The sequence below is a fragment of the Mixophyes fleayi genome, chromosome 1 (genome assembly GCF_038048845.1).
Source record: "Mixophyes fleayi isolate aMixFle1 chromosome 1, aMixFle1.hap1, whole genome shotgun sequence".
Classification (NCBI taxonomy): domain Eukaryota; kingdom Metazoa; phylum Chordata; class Amphibia; order Anura; family Limnodynastidae; genus Mixophyes; species Mixophyes fleayi.
The window spans coordinates 458,303,303-458,321,359 of NC_134402.1; the positions used below are offsets into that span (position 1 = coordinate 458,303,303).

At 41.7% G+C, this 18,057-nt stretch overlaps 1 protein-coding gene across 1 annotated transcript in view; it reads left to right on the forward strand.

Annotated features, from left to right (window-relative positions):
- The first annotated feature begins 10,824 nt into the window (after positions 1 to 10,824).
- Positions 10,825 to 18,057, forward strand: part of LOC142102382 (BOS complex subunit NCLN-like) — a 43,425-nt gene continuing 36,192 nt past the window's right edge. The window contains exons 1-4 of the mRNA XM_075187235.1: positions 10,825 to 11,030; positions 12,408 to 12,598; positions 13,911 to 14,055; positions 14,994 to 15,088. Of these exons, the coding sequence (XP_075043336.1) occupies positions 10,883 to 11,030; positions 12,408 to 12,598; positions 13,911 to 14,055; positions 14,994 to 15,088 (579 nt within the window). The 5' untranslated portion in view covers positions 10,825 to 10,882. The remainder of the gene's footprint in view (positions 11,031 to 12,407; positions 12,599 to 13,910; positions 14,056 to 14,993; positions 15,089 to 18,057) is intronic.

Below are 18,057 nucleotides of genomic sequence, written 5' to 3' on the forward strand. Positions count from 1 at the left end.
TGCACATGAGTTCTGTCTGTAGAGGTGGAATATTGTGCAACTCTACATACAATATAGGAGACGGCAAATCTGGAAACAATATGATGAGACGGCAGGATACCCGGCCGGACCCCTGTGGAGGGGGGATCGGGGGCAGTATTTCCCACACACAGCGCTTGGTAATTGCTCAGTGGTCCCTGCGTTGTTTGACTCCTAAAAAGACGTTTCTTCGCGGTCCGGCAGCGATCAGAGATAATGTCTGAGTTTTTCATATTGATACAAAGTGTCACGTTCCTCTCCGAACCCAGCAGTTACCGGCTCATTAATATAATACCCGTCTCTACCACTCAGCAGCCCACAAACCTTGTATTTCAATAAAGAATTCCTATCAGTATCTTTAAGCTGGGAGAAGGCCTTGTTTTCTAGATCTTCATCATATTTTTTCTCAAGGAATTGTTGTTTCAAATTCTCCCCTTGTGCAATATAATCTTGGATGTCAGTACAGTTACGTCTGACCTGTGTAAACTGGCTGAAAGGAATACTGTGCAACCAGTTGGGCTGGTGATTGCTATCGGATAGGATAAAACTGTAAACAGCCACAGTTTTTTTTAAAGATCTAGTTGCTAATTTACCATCCTTAATGAAAATTTCGAGGTCTAGGAATTCTATAGAATTTTGACTGTATTGTACTGTGAATTATAGGCCATATTGATTGGTATTGATGTGTTTAAGGAATTCTTGTAGTTTTCTCTCTGGACCCACCCATATAATCAGCACATCATCAATGTAGGGCTTCCAGAGCACCAGGATCATAGCCCAGCTATTATTGGACCAAATAAATTAGTTTTCCCAATAGCTCATGTACAGATTTGCATAGCTGGGTGCAAACCTGGTGCCCATAGCTGTGCCTTGCAATGGTAGGTAAAAAGTGATCCTCAAGCCAAAAGTAGTTGTGGGTTAGAATAAACTCTAAGTTAGTTAGGATGAACTCGATTTGGTTGCAATTGAGGGAATATTCTGTTTCAAGAAAGTATCTAGTACTCATTAATTTTATTTAAATACCTGGCCATAACATATCAATTGTGTTTTATTTATTTTTGTCTTATTAGAATGGTTTATGGATTTAAGTATATTTGTATACACTGTATGAGGCACTCAGATGTGCAGTTTGTTTATTTATGGTATTTTTCTTGACTAAAAGTGTAGCTGCTACACAATTATTCTAATTTTATAATTCTATTTTAATTGAATATTTTATATCAGTGGTATTGATTTATTATTAAACAGATTGAATGACTGAAGTCTTAATTATTAGATGCCAGAATATAATAATATTTTATTGTATATATAGTTAGGGGGAATCTGGGTTTGGCGAATTCTGATTTTCAGGCTTTGGGCTAGGCCCCTTATCTCCAGTGAAGGGCAATCTTAACGCTTCAGCATATCAAGTCGTTTTGGACAATGCTATGCTTACAACTTTGTGGCAATAGTTTGGAGAAGGCCCTTTTCTATTCCAACATGATTGTGCCCCAGTGCACAAAGCAAGGACTACAAAGACATGGTTTGATGTGATCGATGGGGTTGAGGTCAGGGCTCTGTGCGGGCCAGTCAAGTTCTTCCACACCGAACACCTTTGGGATGAACTGGAACAGATTGCGAGCCAGGCCTTCTCGTCCAACATCAGTGTCTGACCTCATAAATGCTCTACAGAAGGAATGGGCACAAATTCCCACAGAAACACTCCATCATCTTGTGGAAAGTCTTCCAAGAAGAGTGGAAGCTGTTATCACTGCAAAAGGGGAACCAACTCCATACTATAGTTTATGCATTTGAATACAATGTCATTACAGTCCCTGTTGGTGTAATGATCAAGCGTTTGAATACTTTTGTCCATATACTGTAGCTCAGGACAACACATAAACAGATGGATGTGCAGGACAATGCTAACCAGGGACCCAGAAAGAGAAGCCTGTGGATATACTAAAAAGGAGATACATAAACTTCCCCATCTACAGAATGTATTCTATACTTGGAGTTGTACCAGTGAAACCATATCTGATAATAGTTATGACTGGCACCTCTAACCCAGTACATGTAGCGTTCATGGCCTATAACATCACTTACGATAGCTCGCCATTTTTGGAAGTTAGGGTAATTAGCAGGAAGCCATGTGCGGGCTATTATGACTTTTGCTAGTGTCGGGAGAATAAAGATATATTTGTAAATTATTTTATTTAGGGTATCCTCTAATGAGACACCAAACAGACAGATCAGAGGGGTATGGGGGGGGGCACCTGGTACAGTGCCAAAAATACATCACACATCTGCCCAAAAGCACTGGACTGCCGGACAGCCCCACACAAGGTGCCAGACGTCAATGTCATGGGAATCAGTTAGTGTCTTGTCTACCACCCATTTTAAACAGAGAAACTGGTGTAAAATATACCCTGTGAAATGCAAATAAGTGAACCTGTTGGAATCGGATGCCGGAGGTTGAGTCCCGAAGACTTTTAAGTGCCTGAGTCCAGTCTTCATCAGAGAAGAGACCCAAGTGAGCCTCCCATCTAATTTTGAGAGAAAGTAATACATCTGGGTCAAATTCAGAATTAAGTTTGGAGTATAGGATGGAAATCATTCTCCTTCTTGTCACAGTAGATAGTAAAAGACAGGAAATTGTGAATTAATAGGATGTCACAATTGTAAATAATGAAAAAAAAGCAGAGATGGGCAAATCAAATTCTTATCTTAACTGAGCAAAAGATTTACGTGCACAGTCGCAATAAATATATGGCACAAATAGGGAGCACCTCCCCTGGAACATATTACCGTGAGAACGTTTATGTAATTCCCGCAGATTACCGTTATACCAGAGAGACATATCAGGGCCATATACATCCCCATCTAAAATATTATAAGCTAACGACCATACCTCTATTACTTGTCTGATAATGGGGGCTATTCCCCACCCTCTTCTGCCTGCCATGAGCGTCTGAAGAGGGGTGTTAGGAGACCCCATCTGCTCAGCCAGGAACTCCACCAAGATACTGTCTCCTGGAGCTTTTATCCAATCAGATGGGACAACTGTGCCGCTCGGTAGTAGAGCTTGAGGTTAGGAAGAGCCAAACCACCTTGACGACTTGGAGCAACAAAGGGTATTAAGTTTAATTCTAGGCCATTTAGCCCCCATATAAAGGAGGAAGCCTATTTATTAATGAAGAGAAATAACTTATTGGGAAGAGGTGCAGGAGAGTGTTGCAAAATATAGAGGTATTTAGGCTGTATAATCATTTTAAATAGATACATTTTCCTTGACATGGTAAGACGCAACCTACCCCAAGATTGAGATTTAAATTTAAAATATTTTGTAATGGGATCAATATTAAGTGAAATGAATTCTGATGGCAGTGAAGAGACCCAGATTCCCAGATATTTAAAGCGTAGCTTCCACTACCAACGAGAGAGGTGAAGGTATATCAACCGGGACCTTACCATGTACAGGGAAAATGCTAGATTTATCTCAGTTGACTCTAAGGCACGAAAATTGTCCGAAGGCGTCTACCACTTCCAGGAGATTATTAAGCAAATGAGTAGAATCAGAAAGGAACAATAGCATGTTATTAGCATAAAGGGCAACGTTATCTACTATCCTCCATGCAGGGAGGCCAACAATACCAGTGGCTATAGAGCCAGTGGCTCTATGGCCAGAGCAACAGGGCAGGAGAGAGTAGAGACCCCTGACGAATGCCCCTACCCAGACCAAACGGGGCTGTAGTATAGCCATTGATGCACACCCTCGCCGCCGGAGTGGAATATAATAATTTAATCCATCTGATAATGGTGACCCCTGACCAAACCGGCCCAGCACCTGCCATAAGTAGATCCACTTGACCGAGTCAAAAGCCTTGGCCGTATAAAGAGACAACCACCACTGCCCCCAGGCTCAGCCCCATGATCCAACTGGAGATGCATGAACAGGCGGTGTAGATTAATTGTTGGGGATTTTCCTGGCATAAACCCCTGTCTGGTCTGGGTGCACCAACTGCCCAAAATCAGCATTAAGACAGGTGGCAAAAATGTGGGCTACAATTTTGATCCATTGACTCACTGGGGAGACTAGAGGTAGGTGAATTGAATGTAAATATGCTTTACGGTGGGAGTGAGTGAAGGAGACTTTGGATTCATAAAGTGTTTTATAATAGAGCAAGAAAATCTGTGCAATATTTTTACTAGCAAAATGTTTAACATTGTATTCACCCAAAATAGCAGGACTGGTTCTTGTAACTTGCTCATCTCCAGTCAGACATGACAAATAACTTCCCCCCATGTCTGACTCAGCATATAGGAGGTGCCTAGAACATAGGAGATGACGTTTGTACATCATATAAACGGTCCGACCAATTCTGTTGAGCATGTATCATCATCATCATCATCATCATCATCATCATGTAAGTCTGTCTTCTGTAAAATGGGAAGTGATATACCGACATTCCAACTCCCTGCACATTTGTTCCAGGGCAGAATCTTTCCATCTATTACATTTCTTAATTTCAGCCAATAATGTAACTTCCAAAACGTAATACCTCTATCAGCAACATCAATCCTTACCATTAGGGGAGAATGATCAGACATACCCCTCGGCAGGTACCCTATATCTGAAGCAAGGGGAGCTAATCTATAGGATATAAACATAAAACCTATTCTGGATAATGCATGATAGACACCCGCAACTCAACAATATTGGTGTCACTCCACTTCCTAAGACGCCATATATCTACCAGACCCTTTTCTTCAATGAGCCGAATGGGTTAGACCGAAAAGGAATGGGAGTCATGGATCCCTATCTTGATAGATGGTGGGAATCTGTTACATTATTATAATTGCCCGGGCATATGACAGGTGTTTCAGGAGATAAGGCCATGTGGCCGCTGCTCTGTGTGTCTAGCACAGGTATTACCCTGTGTAGATGGCCCCTGTTGTGTGGATTGTATAGACTGCAGGTATAGGTGAAAAAAACATCCCTCAGCCACAAATACCGCCAGATGCGCACCGGCATCTGTACAGAGCATATCTGTTACCTAGGGGGCTGCAAGCCTGTTACACTGGGTACACACTACAGGTTTTTCAACCAGTTATCGTGCCGATCACACGCTTGGTAAGATATTGCATTAGTGTGTTCGCTCCGACGATCATATTTTATTGTACCAAAGCACGTCGTATCATTTGATTCGAGTTTTTTATACTTTCTAAAAATCACGATCAACGATGCCGACCAAATGTGGAATTGTCTATGCACTTCTGACCAGCAGTGTAGGCAGATATCTCTATCTATATCTCAGTGTACAGAGTCACAATCTTCTCAGCAGACGGTTATGAGAGATGAAGATCTCAGATCAGAAGGTAAATCATGTAGGTGTGTACACATGGATCGGCTGCTCATCGGGACTTCCAGTCGTTGGTGAAATCGTTACAGACATTGCATCTGCAGTAATTCCTGTAGTGTGTACCCAGCTTTACTCAAACTCCTTTCAAGATGTCAACTATCAGCAAATGGACGGATCAGGCCGCACACTGAGCAGATTTAGAGAAATAATATACGGCTAATAATTGTAGTGTCCATAAAGATCTCAGATATAAAGTGTAAACGTGTATTTACCTGTTTATTTGTTCTTAAGGAAACAATGTTCAGAGAATATCCTGGATGGAATCACGTCAATGAGGGAGTGGGGGGGACGGGACGTTGTATAAAAGAGGATTGTCTCCAGTGTAATTGGATAAGACATTTTACAGGACAACAGAGATACAGGAGAGATAAATATAATGTGCACATGTTCCAGAAGGTCACAGACGGAGGATATTGTGGCTGCATTCATGGTATAGATGTGACAGGACACAGCAGCTCCAGACCTGAAGCCTTTATGTGACGTTGTACATCATATATATTACATACACACACATATATATATATATTTATATATATATTACACATAGCGCCACCCTGTGCCCCAAGAGGAGTACTGCAGCTCTATGTACATCAGTACTCAGAGCCCATAACTTTCCAAATATCTGTTCCAGACCTATCTCAGGACAATGATCCCACTGATAACAGGTTTGTACCAAATGATCATCAGTGAATTATTCTGCAATGTGCTTTATTCTCCAGTGTTATTATAACACGAGGTCTAATATTCAGCTCTAGTCACACATATGGCAGTATATCAGAGCCGGATTTAGACCTCATGGGGCCCTAGGCAAGATACTAGTTTGGGGCCCCCATCCCTAAAACAGTCCATAACAATATATTTTTTTAGCATAGCATATATTTACTTTTAACACGTACTAGAAAAGATAGTGTAAACAATGTTATACAAAAAAATATTATCTTTTTAACTCCTTAACTAAACCAGAGTGCAAATAATGGTGTACAAAAGTCTTTCTTAGCTTTAAATGCCTTATATCAGACAAAGTGCAAACAATATTAAGTTTGCTCTTTGTCTAATATAACGCATTTAAAGCTAAGAAATTGTTAACCCAAACACAAATATTTCAGTGTCTTAAATACATATACATGATTATGTACATGACTATGCAATGATTTGTATGTTTTACATTGGATTGCAGATGTTCTACCTACGATGCTTATTTTTCTTCACTTTCTAATTGAAGAAATAAAGCATATAAAAAATAAAGAATCTAATAAAAATCTACCTTTATTTCTTGGCCCTATACCACTATGTACCTGAATTACTTACACAGATTTGTACTAATTGTGTAAAGGTGCCTATGGGAAGAATAACAGATAAGTGTATTCTTTGCCAATTTGCCTTTATCATTAAAATATATATTTTTTTCACTATCCTAATAAAGCAAAGCCCAATCTCTCCAGAGAATAACAAATTAAAGTTTACAAGGACAGATCATGCAGTCAAGATATTTAATGTTTAGCCAACAGGTAGCAAAATTAAAATGTGGTTTGGTCACAAATGTATTCCTCCTGTCATTAAGGGGCTAATCATGAAATTTAGCATTCAGCGACATTGTAGCTAGACAGATATATACATTTAAATTGGCTTCTTCCCTTTCAGCTTCCTCATGCACCATGTCAAAGGCTTGAAAGTTGCCATCTTTTCTTGTGCAGGCCTCCACTTTCTCCTGTATGGGCAGCTGGTCCTTTACAAGGCTGGCAGCTTGGCTATTACCAGATCCACTGTCCAGCTCATCATCACAATTTGACGGAGACTTGATATTAAACAGTAACGGCTTTTTTTTGGCGCTCAGCGTCTTTCCGGTCTCGTAGGTCTTTCTGGATCCACTGCAAACTCCCGAGAGTGGGCTGAAGCACCGGAGAAGCCCTGTCACGGGAAATGGCACCATGTATGTACTTCTGAACGGGCTCATTCTAAAGGTGGACAGAAAGTACACACATAACATGATAGTCTAAGCATTTCTGATTTTACATATAAATAAAGTCGCATAATACTGATTGAGAAAGTTGAAACATTATTATTCAAGTTCTAAGAACACTATAGCATAGAAAGAGAGAGCTTGAAAATATTTGTGGTGTTAACAGACATAAAGAAATAATAAATAATCTAACCATTAAATAATAAACTAAAAACTGCTCCAACGTTTAGCCAAACAGTTCCAGCAATTTACACTTAAATATCCAACAGCTTTCCCAACTGGCTTGGTGACATAACCCTATAAGAGCAGGGCTGCCAAGAGGAATTCAGGGCCCCGGTACAACAACTTCATGGGGCCCCCCTTAAAGCTGAGAATGAAAAAAATGTTGTGCTGCCACTACATTTTCGGCACCAACATATTTTGGTGCGGCTAAAAAAAAAAAAAAAACACCCCAAAATTTTTTTGCGCCACTAAAAATTTGTACGCCCACAACCACAATTGTACGACCATACACACATGTGGGTGTGGTCGTACAATTGGGGGCATGGCTATGAATCACTTGGCGTGCCCAGGAAACCCTCTTACAGAAAAAAAACTTGCATTGCTGTGTCACCAAAAATTGGGATTGTCCCACTAGAATCACAACATTTCTCACACGCTCCTGCTCTCTCCTACCTGTTCTTCTCACTTTCACCAACTGTGGCTGCAGGTTTCCTTATCTGCGGCTTGGCAGGAACCTGGAATGTTGGAAAAAAAATGGGTACTTTTAGAAAATTACAGCCAGCACCAGCGTTAAATCAATAGCACCCACGATTAACAATTAGGCCTTCCTCCAGCCCCAATATTAAAATAATAGGTTTATTTATTAAATGAGAATACTATTTCCCTCCCTACAAACAGCCCCAGCAATAAATTAATAGTATTTACATTTCAGAAATATACCTATTTACCGCAACCATCACTGACATTAAATAATTCATAGGCACATTTAATAAAGAGACCTCATTGTCCCCCACATTCAATAGCCCCCAAACCACCCCATCTTAAACTCTTTCATCACTGTGCCATGCTGCCCCCGTTCTCCATCACTGTGCCCTCCTACCCCCCCCACTCCATCACTGTTCCATCCTGCCTCCCCACTTCATCACTGTGCCATCCTGCCCCCCCCCCCCGCTCTCCATCACTGTGCCATCTTGTTCCCCCTCTCCATCACTCTGTGCCTTTCTGCTGCCCCCCTTTTTTCCTTCATACTGTGCCTCTCTCTCCCCCTTTTTCCTCATGGTGTGCCTCTCTGTACCCCTCTTTTTCTCAATACTGTGCCTCTCTGTACCCCTCTTTTTCTCAATACTGTGCCTCTCTGTACCCCTCTTTTTCTCAATACTGTGCCTCTCTGTACCCCTCTTTTTATCAATGCTGTGCCTCTCTGTACCCCTCTTTTTCTCAATGCTGTGCCTCTCTGTACCCCTCTTTTTCTCAATACTGTGCCTCTCTGTACCCCTCTTTTTCTCAATACTGTGCCTCTCTGTACCCCTCTTTTTCTCAATACTGTGCCTCTCTGTACCCCTCTTTTTCTCAATACTGTGCCTCTCTGTACCCCTCTTTTTCTCAATACTGTGCCTCTCTGTACCCCTCTTTTTCTCAATACTGTGCCTCTCTGTACCCCTCTTTTTATCAATGCTGTGCCTCTCTGTACCCCTCTTTTTCTCAATGCTGTGCCTCTCTGTACCCCTCTTTTTCTCAATACTGTGCCTCTCTGTACCCCTCTTTTTCTCAATACTGTGCCTCTCTGTACCCCTCTTTTTCTCAATACTGTGCCTCTCTGTACCCCTCTTTTTCTGAATATTGTGCCTCTCTCTCCCCCCACCGTTGTTCCTCACACTGTGCCTTTTTTTTTTTTTTTTTTTTTTTACTTACATTAGTATTAGCTGTTTTCTTCTCTTCTCTTTTGTCTTCTGTCTTCTGTCTTCTGTCTTCTGTCTTCTGTCTTCTGTCTTGGTCCTGTCTGCCCTGCTCCTCACTGACTGCCGGGGGTGACTTGATGACGTCACGCCCGGCAGTCAGTGTAAACAAAGCAGAGAGGAAGGAGGAGGGGCCGCCGGCGCCGCTATTTTGTAAGTATCTTTTTATTTTATTTTTTTACTTTTTTACAACGCTGCTCCCCCCCCCCACCAACGAAGGGGCGGAGCCCCGAACCGCGGCACACCACCCCCCCCTATACCGCCACCGCCCCCACACGCAAAAAAAAAAAAAAAAAAAAGGAAAAAAAGTAAGATTAAAAAAACAAAAAAAGCAAAAAAAAAACCTGAACAGTGAGGCCCCGGGCCGGGCCCCCTGGCATGCCCGGGCCCGGGTAATCAGTACCCGCTCCCCCCCCCTCTCGGCGGCCCTGTATAAGAGTATGGGGCAAGAAACAAATTACAACATAGGATGTTCATTCTATGGCGAACCATCTCTTCTGCATTGCTAAAACAATAGCGCACTGACACTCCGGATCCAAGAGCTGTAGAAAACTGATATTTGATATGCCAGGAAAAAGGTAAAGATTGAGCACTATTATTTTCTGTTACTATTTGTGCTGATTTAAAAGAGGGGTTCTAAATAGAAACTGAATTTTAGGCTCACTGTGCCTATTCGTTAAATTATTTTGTGAGTGTAGGAACTAAGCTATTCCATAGTTTGTAAGAGGTAGGCAATCTGTGGCTCCCCCACTGTTTTACAACTACAAGTCCTAGGGATTGCAGGGGATGCTGAGAATTATAGTTTCCCAATAGCTGTCTACCCTTATCCTGTCCCTCACCTCCTTAGCACAATGTACAGAGCATAAACCGCAGTACTTATGTTCGTGCCTACAAGCTTGTCACATCTGCTTTCAGCTTGTCAAAGTCTCCCGTTCTTTATTATGTAGCGTGTTGTGGTTTTGTGCTATTCCCCATGTTACTGCTCCCTATAAATAAAAGTTAATGATAAAGCCACAGACTACACCGCTGTACACTGCACTTCTCTTGTAACGCAGCTCCGCAGCTCCCATGTCCTGGTCTCTCGGCGCAGCGCTGATTGAGTCATATTTACAGCCGGCCAAGTTTGGGCAATGGACACAGCGGCTGACAAACAGTGACAGATTTCCGGGGGGCTGGGACCGCAGGGCCCCCCTGGGACTGCTGGGCCCTAGGCAGATGCCTAGGTTGCCTAGTGGTAAATCCGGTCCTGAGTATATGAATAGTTGTATTATTAAGCAGGTCTCTATGTCAGTCCTTATAATGCTCTGAACAACACTTTATATTGGGAGATTTCCAGGATGTTGATAAAACCTGTTCATGGACCATTAATATCGCGCAGAGGACGTATTGTATAAGAACAGAGCTCAGTAATGATTGTGCTGTCTCTGAGTATTACGGGTTACACAGATTATCTCCTTAGATCCAGACAGATTAGACAGATGGTGTCAGTAGGACAGTGAGACAATGCTCAGTAATGAGCTGACACTCTGTGATGAAGACCAGCGATGTGGCACTACAAGCCCCAGCAGAGCTCAGGTGTGCCCAGGATGATGGAGCTGCTACTTCTATTAATGCTCCTCCCAGCTGGCGTTACCCCCCTGGAGTTTACAGTGTATCGGATGCAGCAGTACAGCCTGGAGGGACGCCCACATGGTGAGTGTGTGTTACCCTGTGCAGGTGGCATCTGGCCCTGGTACCTGCCCTACCTGCCCTTGTACCTCCCAGCTGAGGTAGATCAAGTCTGGGCTCATTCAGGCTGAGTTTCGGACATTGAAGACTTATCTTAATATGTAATTATCATACAAATTGTTATTCATTTGTCCTGTGTCTTCATGGTGGAAAAGCAGATAATTAACTCTTTAGCTGTCAATGACGATGGGGGCGGTCCTGTTCTCAGTCACTACAGACAGACCTACGTCACCATAAAGCCACAGGGTTAATGTTCTTCATTGTTATTTAAGAACTTATACGAGCAGGTGGGGAAACACAGCTTCCATCCTTTCCTCAGCACACAGACAGCGGAGGCTCTAGGGATCGCTGTGGACCACGCAGGGATCTCCCAGTAATATCACCAAGATAGACAGTGCCCCTAGTGGTCATCATATATTTGCATGCTCTAACATGAGCTTAGTGAGTATATGTGTTAACACGCAGTAACATAGGCTTTACAGTCAGCATCACCTAAGATATAGAAACATTCTGCATATGTGAGTTCAACTTATTAGACTTATTTAAATGTATATTTTCCCTATATACTTTAGTGAGGCCGTGTGCACAGACCAGACCTCAGACACATATGAGGGAGTCCCTATGTCTATTGCACGTTACAGAATAAAGTTAGGGGTATATTATATTGTATACAGTACACAATGGAAGGTCTCTTTTATTAGTGACATTATGTTATGTGGAGCAAAGTGTTATTTATTTATTTATTGGACAGATACTTTTTTTTTCAATTATTTTACCCAATAAAATGTTAATTCCTAAAAAAAAGATGTGAAAAATGGAGTCTTATGTGCAAAACAGAAAACTAATTTGCACCCGTTGCATTGTAACATGGTTTTGTCCAGGAGACTACTTACTCAGTCGCCGCGATTCACCGGGAATCGCTGTGTTTGGGACCTAATTCTGCCCACTTCACTAGGAAGTGGGCACTTCCTAGTGAAGTGGGCAGAATTCAGGAAATTGCCACACTCGCCCGGGAGTCCGGGAGACTCTCGCAAAATGCGGGAGTCTCCTGGACATTCCGGGAGAGTTGGCAAGTATGATCAAACCTGACCCAACATCCATACGTACATGTCACAGCCATATTGTGGAGGCAGATTCTACACTAGGCTCCTGCCTAAGGGCGGCTGATGCTGGGAGGCTCTTTCTCTGTACAGTGCAGATCTCAAAGCAGCAAAAAATCTAGAAATACAATTTGTCATGTTTATATAGCGAGGGTAGAACGTGGATTATTCTGCATGTTGCTGATTGTGGTGGGGTGTAGGTATCTGATCTCTGAACTTTCTGGTGCCGTCCTCCCCCCAGGGTGCAGAGCGGTTCAGGTGAATGCAGAGAGCAGAACGCTGGAGGCTGAGATTCTGACCCGTCGTTGTGTCATCATGAGACTTACAGACTTCTCTATGGAGAGATGGACCCGAATTCTCTCCCAGTCTGCAGCTGCTGTGCTCATACTGGTCCCCCCAAATGTCTCTGCGGTACTGCAAGGACCGGCGCAGGTAACTGGTGCTAAGAGGGACTAACAATGTCCAGTTAGAACTGGGTCAGGAAGACACTGCTTCCCCAAGGTCATTATCTGGTGCAGCTATATACTGTAATTACCATAACTATCTGTATATACAGTAAGGGTAATTTATAAACCGCAGATAATAAGGAGCCACTCTACTTATTTGTCTGCCTAATACATCTCAGGACACCCGGTGTCCCAGTCCTCAGCTCTGTGCGTAGGGAGTATGTGCTTACTTTTACAGGGTTAAACTGTGAAACGGTAGAAATCGCTTCAAAGCCCAACTTACTTACACTTTAGGACGACCCCTCCCTTTATGTCATCTGTTCTATTGTTCCCCTAGAACAGAGCTCGTTATAGCTTCATTATATATGAAATTATTCATGAAAGTGAGGGGACATCGGGACGTCTTTCTTACGTTTCATTTTTGTGTGTTTGAATATTTGTTTTACAGTAAAGCACATTTCTATGTCCTAGCTAACCAATTTACTACAATCAAATGGAAGGTTTGAAATGCGTCAGTTTGAAAGTAGTCACTGCCATCTTGGTCTGCAAACTGGTGCCCGTAACTGTAACAATGGGTGCACATGCGCAGTAGTCATGTGATGTCACGAAACAGCATTTAAGCTGCACTTTTGTAAATGATGCCTACTGCTTACTTCTGCTGGGCGCCCCAACAATCTTATCAAGTGGGAGCCCTGAAATATGTGCAGCGATAGGGCCTCGGGGAGGGGTGGTCCTTGGTGTCTGGGGTCAGTACGTGCATATTTGCTGTGAAAGTTGATATAAATTCCCATTTACTCAGTCCCATGACTCCCCCAGTGCCACTGCCTCATAAGGTCAGAATCCTCCATACCCCTTACCGGCGGATGCTGTTTTAGTCCCTTGAGAACAGAAGGTGCTTTTCAACCTCACTAATTTAAACTATCAGCATGTTGGGACTTCTGCCTGAAATTGCCTGTTGAAGACTCAGAAAAGCAGTATTGTAGGCATTTGACACATATGTTGTGAAGAAATTACTTCCTTCAGCAACATCTGTAACTAAACTGGACTGCACTAATTGGTTTCATGTTACTAACAAAGAGAATATCGTCACAAGCTATCTGTGAAGTGGCAGCAACGATGTGTTTCTGAGTTTTCCACAGGTGATTTCAGGAAAACATCCCACTTCTAGTATCAGAAGTGACTCCAGTAACTTGTAATAGCACAAATGCATGTTATCACTTTCAGATGACTTTCTCTGGGTAAGTTTGGTCTTCTATTTGACTTTATTCCAGTCTTTTTCTTATTGCATTTCTGTGCAGTGTTTCTTGGACAGAGAAATGGAGATACTTAGGAATGAAATCATCTTTCCTGTCTACTTTGCTCTAGAAGATAAAGCTCTTCTAGATATGTATGAGGAAAGCAGAGCTGTTTCACTGCCTCTGACATCATCATCGGCCTTGGAAGGTGAGTCCTGAAGATCTTTAGACCTGACCAACCCTCCGGATAATCACCCCAAATACAATTAAGGTGCAATTACAGACAAGTACAAATTAAATAGATATCATGGCAGCAATCACATAAATAAAGCTATGTTACTGGAGCATGCTTTCGGCTAGCACCTTCCAATTCCACTGTTTAAAATATATAATATATATTGTTGTTTAGTCATAAAATAACGGTAATAGTATATTTATATCCCCCAGAGAATAATCTTTGTAAAAAAATTTAATGCATTAATTTTAAAATTGCGTCAACAGACCAGGTATCCTGTTAGTGCTTAGCAAATTTGCAAAACCTGCCATATTCACCAAATTCACCAATGCTGTAGTATTCTTCAACAGAATCTTTTATTTTAAATTTAGCAACCCAAAAAAGTAGCCTAACTTTAGAATTTTAACTGCATATAGTTAAAGACTGATCTAATTAACACCTTATTCACAAAATAAACGAATTGTTTTCACTATAGAGACCTTAAAAATGATTTTAAGAGGGGAATTCAATTCCCCCCTGAAGTAGTGCTGCAATAACTCTATTACGGTAAAGTTAACCTGGCTTTCTGGAGCTGCGAGCAAAAAGCCGGCGTTGAAACTACCGTAATAATGGTAATAGTGCGCAGGCCGCGTTACTTTGTACAGTAACGCGGCCAATTGAATTCCCCCCTAAATGTTTGTGAATGTCATTTTGTTACAAAAGGGGAGATTACATTGGTGCCATTAAAATCATTGTTTAGTGAGTTAAACCATATTAATTTTACTTTTTGGGGAAATCGTTCTGATTTGTGTTTCTTGAGACCTTCAAATCAGAAGTGTCTTTTTAATTCAGATACGGAGGAGTCCCAGTTTTCTAGTGAGTTCAGTATAAGTTTTAGATCCCACGTTCTCGCTATGTCTTTCTATTCCTAGTTATGTTCGGAATGGTGATGGGAAGCGGTTTCCAAATGACGACCAGTGAGGTACAAAGTAAACCCATCCGTAAGCCGGTTATTGCCACCCTAGAGGTAAGAAGCTGTCATTCTGTCTGCTGTTGGACACATAAGCAATGCCATTGTGCTGACATGTTTATTGATGGGTGAAATGGGGGAAGGGTGAAGCCTTGTTTAGGTTGGGGAGAGGGTGTTTACCTAGTTTATATCTTGTCCTTCCTTTTGTTCATCCCTATCCTGTTGTGAATTTTTGTGGGGTCCACTCCCAATTCTCCCACAACAATCAGTGGTGTGCAGCACACAGGGAGTGAGAGGTTCCCTTAGATTGGTGTTTGGTTCCTGCAGACAGTGGCCAAACATTGCAGACCAACATTTGCATTTTGAGCTACGTCTGGAAGAGCTGAGTCAGTCAGCTGATAACAACAGGGGGACTGTATACAGGTCTGTTTCCCACACTGAAGCTAAAATAAAAAGGAAATGAGGGAAACAGTGTGTGTGTGTGTGTGTGTGTGTGTGTGTGTGTGTGTGTGTGTGTGTATTTTACAATGTGAAGGAAGCAAAAAAAGGTTCTTAGAATTTTATACCATATTCTATTTATAAGGTATTTATAAAGATCCTAAAAATTACTTTATTTTATCTATTGAAGCATTATAGATATGTGTATTATCTTAAGAGACTGCTACTTTGCTCAGGATCATTTTCTGCTTTTCTAATGTGCTGCTTCAGAGAATAGAGAATGATTACAGTAATAAATTGTTTTTAGAAATATATGACTGGTTTCTGGCTTTGTCCTTATCCATAATACCTCTCTCTTCATATATAAAATAACTCCTTAAATACCTAACAATGCAGCGACATCTCTGATACCAGTTCTGTGGAAACCCCTTCAGCTCCTTCTATGTCGGACTGGTTTACTTGTATCATTGTTTATAAAGGTGGTAATCATTTTTAGGATTACCACCATAACGACACAGAGAAGTCCTCCAAATGAAAGACGAATCTATAAAAAAAACGATGTAAAGAAAAGCAGACTTACCTGTATACCGAAGTTGCAGATGTCCGATTGACGCAGGATGCTGACCGCAAATGAGTCCGACTACTGAGGTGTCCGTCAAAAGATTTTAACGTCATTGCGTCTTCTTTTCCTCTTAACCAAACATTGTCGCTTTAAATTAAGAGGAAAAGAAGTCGCAATTGACGGACACCTCAGTAGTCGGACTCATTTGCGGTCAGCATCCTGCGCCAATCGGACAGGTGAGCAGGTGGTGGACAGGTGAGGTGCAGTTTGGGCACTTATGTATGGTATAATGTGAATTGGGGGCATTACTGGGGCATCAAATGAGCTGGGGGCACTTCTATGTATCAGAATGTGATTACCGTGGCCTAATATGAATTGAAGGTACTAATATGTAGAATGTTATTATTTTCACCTTGAGAAAATGCATTATGATGAAGCAAAAATAAAAAACAGTGACAACGTTATTTATACAAAAACACACAGTGCTATTATATTAGATCTTCATACTTTATGGTGACATAAGCAGTGTTACCTGTATATGATCCCCCTGCAGCTACAGCACTGATGGTATCAGGAATATTTTGAGTTTTAATTCACACTCACGGGGGATCCAGGGATCCTCTTGGGCCCATAAATAGATTGATTCCTTGAATCCATCACTGCAGATTTGCAATTTATTAAAGTTCTCAGATCCAGTCCTAAATCTGGTTTACTGAACGGGGAGTTATGTCTGTGAGATATGTCCAAGAAACGTTTAGAAGGTCAAAACTTTTGCACTATTTTTGGACAAACTATAATAACTCCCAGGGGACATTTCCTCCACCGTATTAACAGACACACCGTCCTCTGGATGCTCTGCCAGGTAAATCTGCTTAAAAACCATGTGTGGCAGAGGGCAAAGTGTCAGCTATCGGCTCAATCAAATTGAAGGACTGTCTATTTAACTCTTCCTTGTCCCAGGCATACAGATTATGATACATAACTTTTATTCTCTGTAATTTCATCCCATCTGATTATAAATCTGTATTGCATTTATTTCATTTATTATGTTCTTTTATTTATGTTCTTATATTTATGTTTTTTTTTTTTATTATATCCAAATGCTCTGTATCTTTTTATATTAAATCTAAAATTTTGTCCTTAATACTCAAACAAATCCATTAGCCTTTTATGAAGAATATTAATTGACCTTTGAATGCTGGTGGGTGAATCCATTCGACCAACAATCCTGGTGTGCCAGCGGCTACATCGGTGTAACAGAGTTTTGATGTGTTAACCCTTTGATTGCTGTGATCCCATTGCCCTTGCTTAATAGGTTGTGACAGACGATAAGTGTATATAGGTGTGAGCGCTGTTTGGGGGCGATTCAACAAATCTATACCCTGTGTGATAGGTGAGTGCTAGAGTCATGTGTGACCACATACAGGGAACATAGAGTCACTGACCACATACAGGGAACATACAGTCACTGACCACATGCAGTAAACATACAGTCACTGACCACATACAGGGAACATACAGTCACTGACCACATACAGGGAACATACAGTCACTGACCACATACAGTCACTGACCACATACAGGGAACATACAGTCACTGACCACATACAGTAAACATACAGTCACTGACCACATGCAGTAAACATACAGTCACTGACCACATGCAGTAAACATACAGTCACTGACCACATACAGTAAACATACAGTCACTGACCACATGCAGTAAACATACAGTCACTGACCACATACAGTAAACATACAGTCACTGACCACATGCAGTAAACATACAGTCACTGACCACATGCAGTAAACATACAGTCACTGACCACATACAAGGAACATACAGTCACTGACCACATACAGGGAACATACAGTCACTGACCACATACAGGGAACATACAGTCACTGACCACATGCAGTAAACATACAGTCACTGACCACATACTGTAAACATACAGTCACTGACCACATACAGGAAACATACAGTCACTGACCACATGCAGGGAACATACAGTCACTGACCACA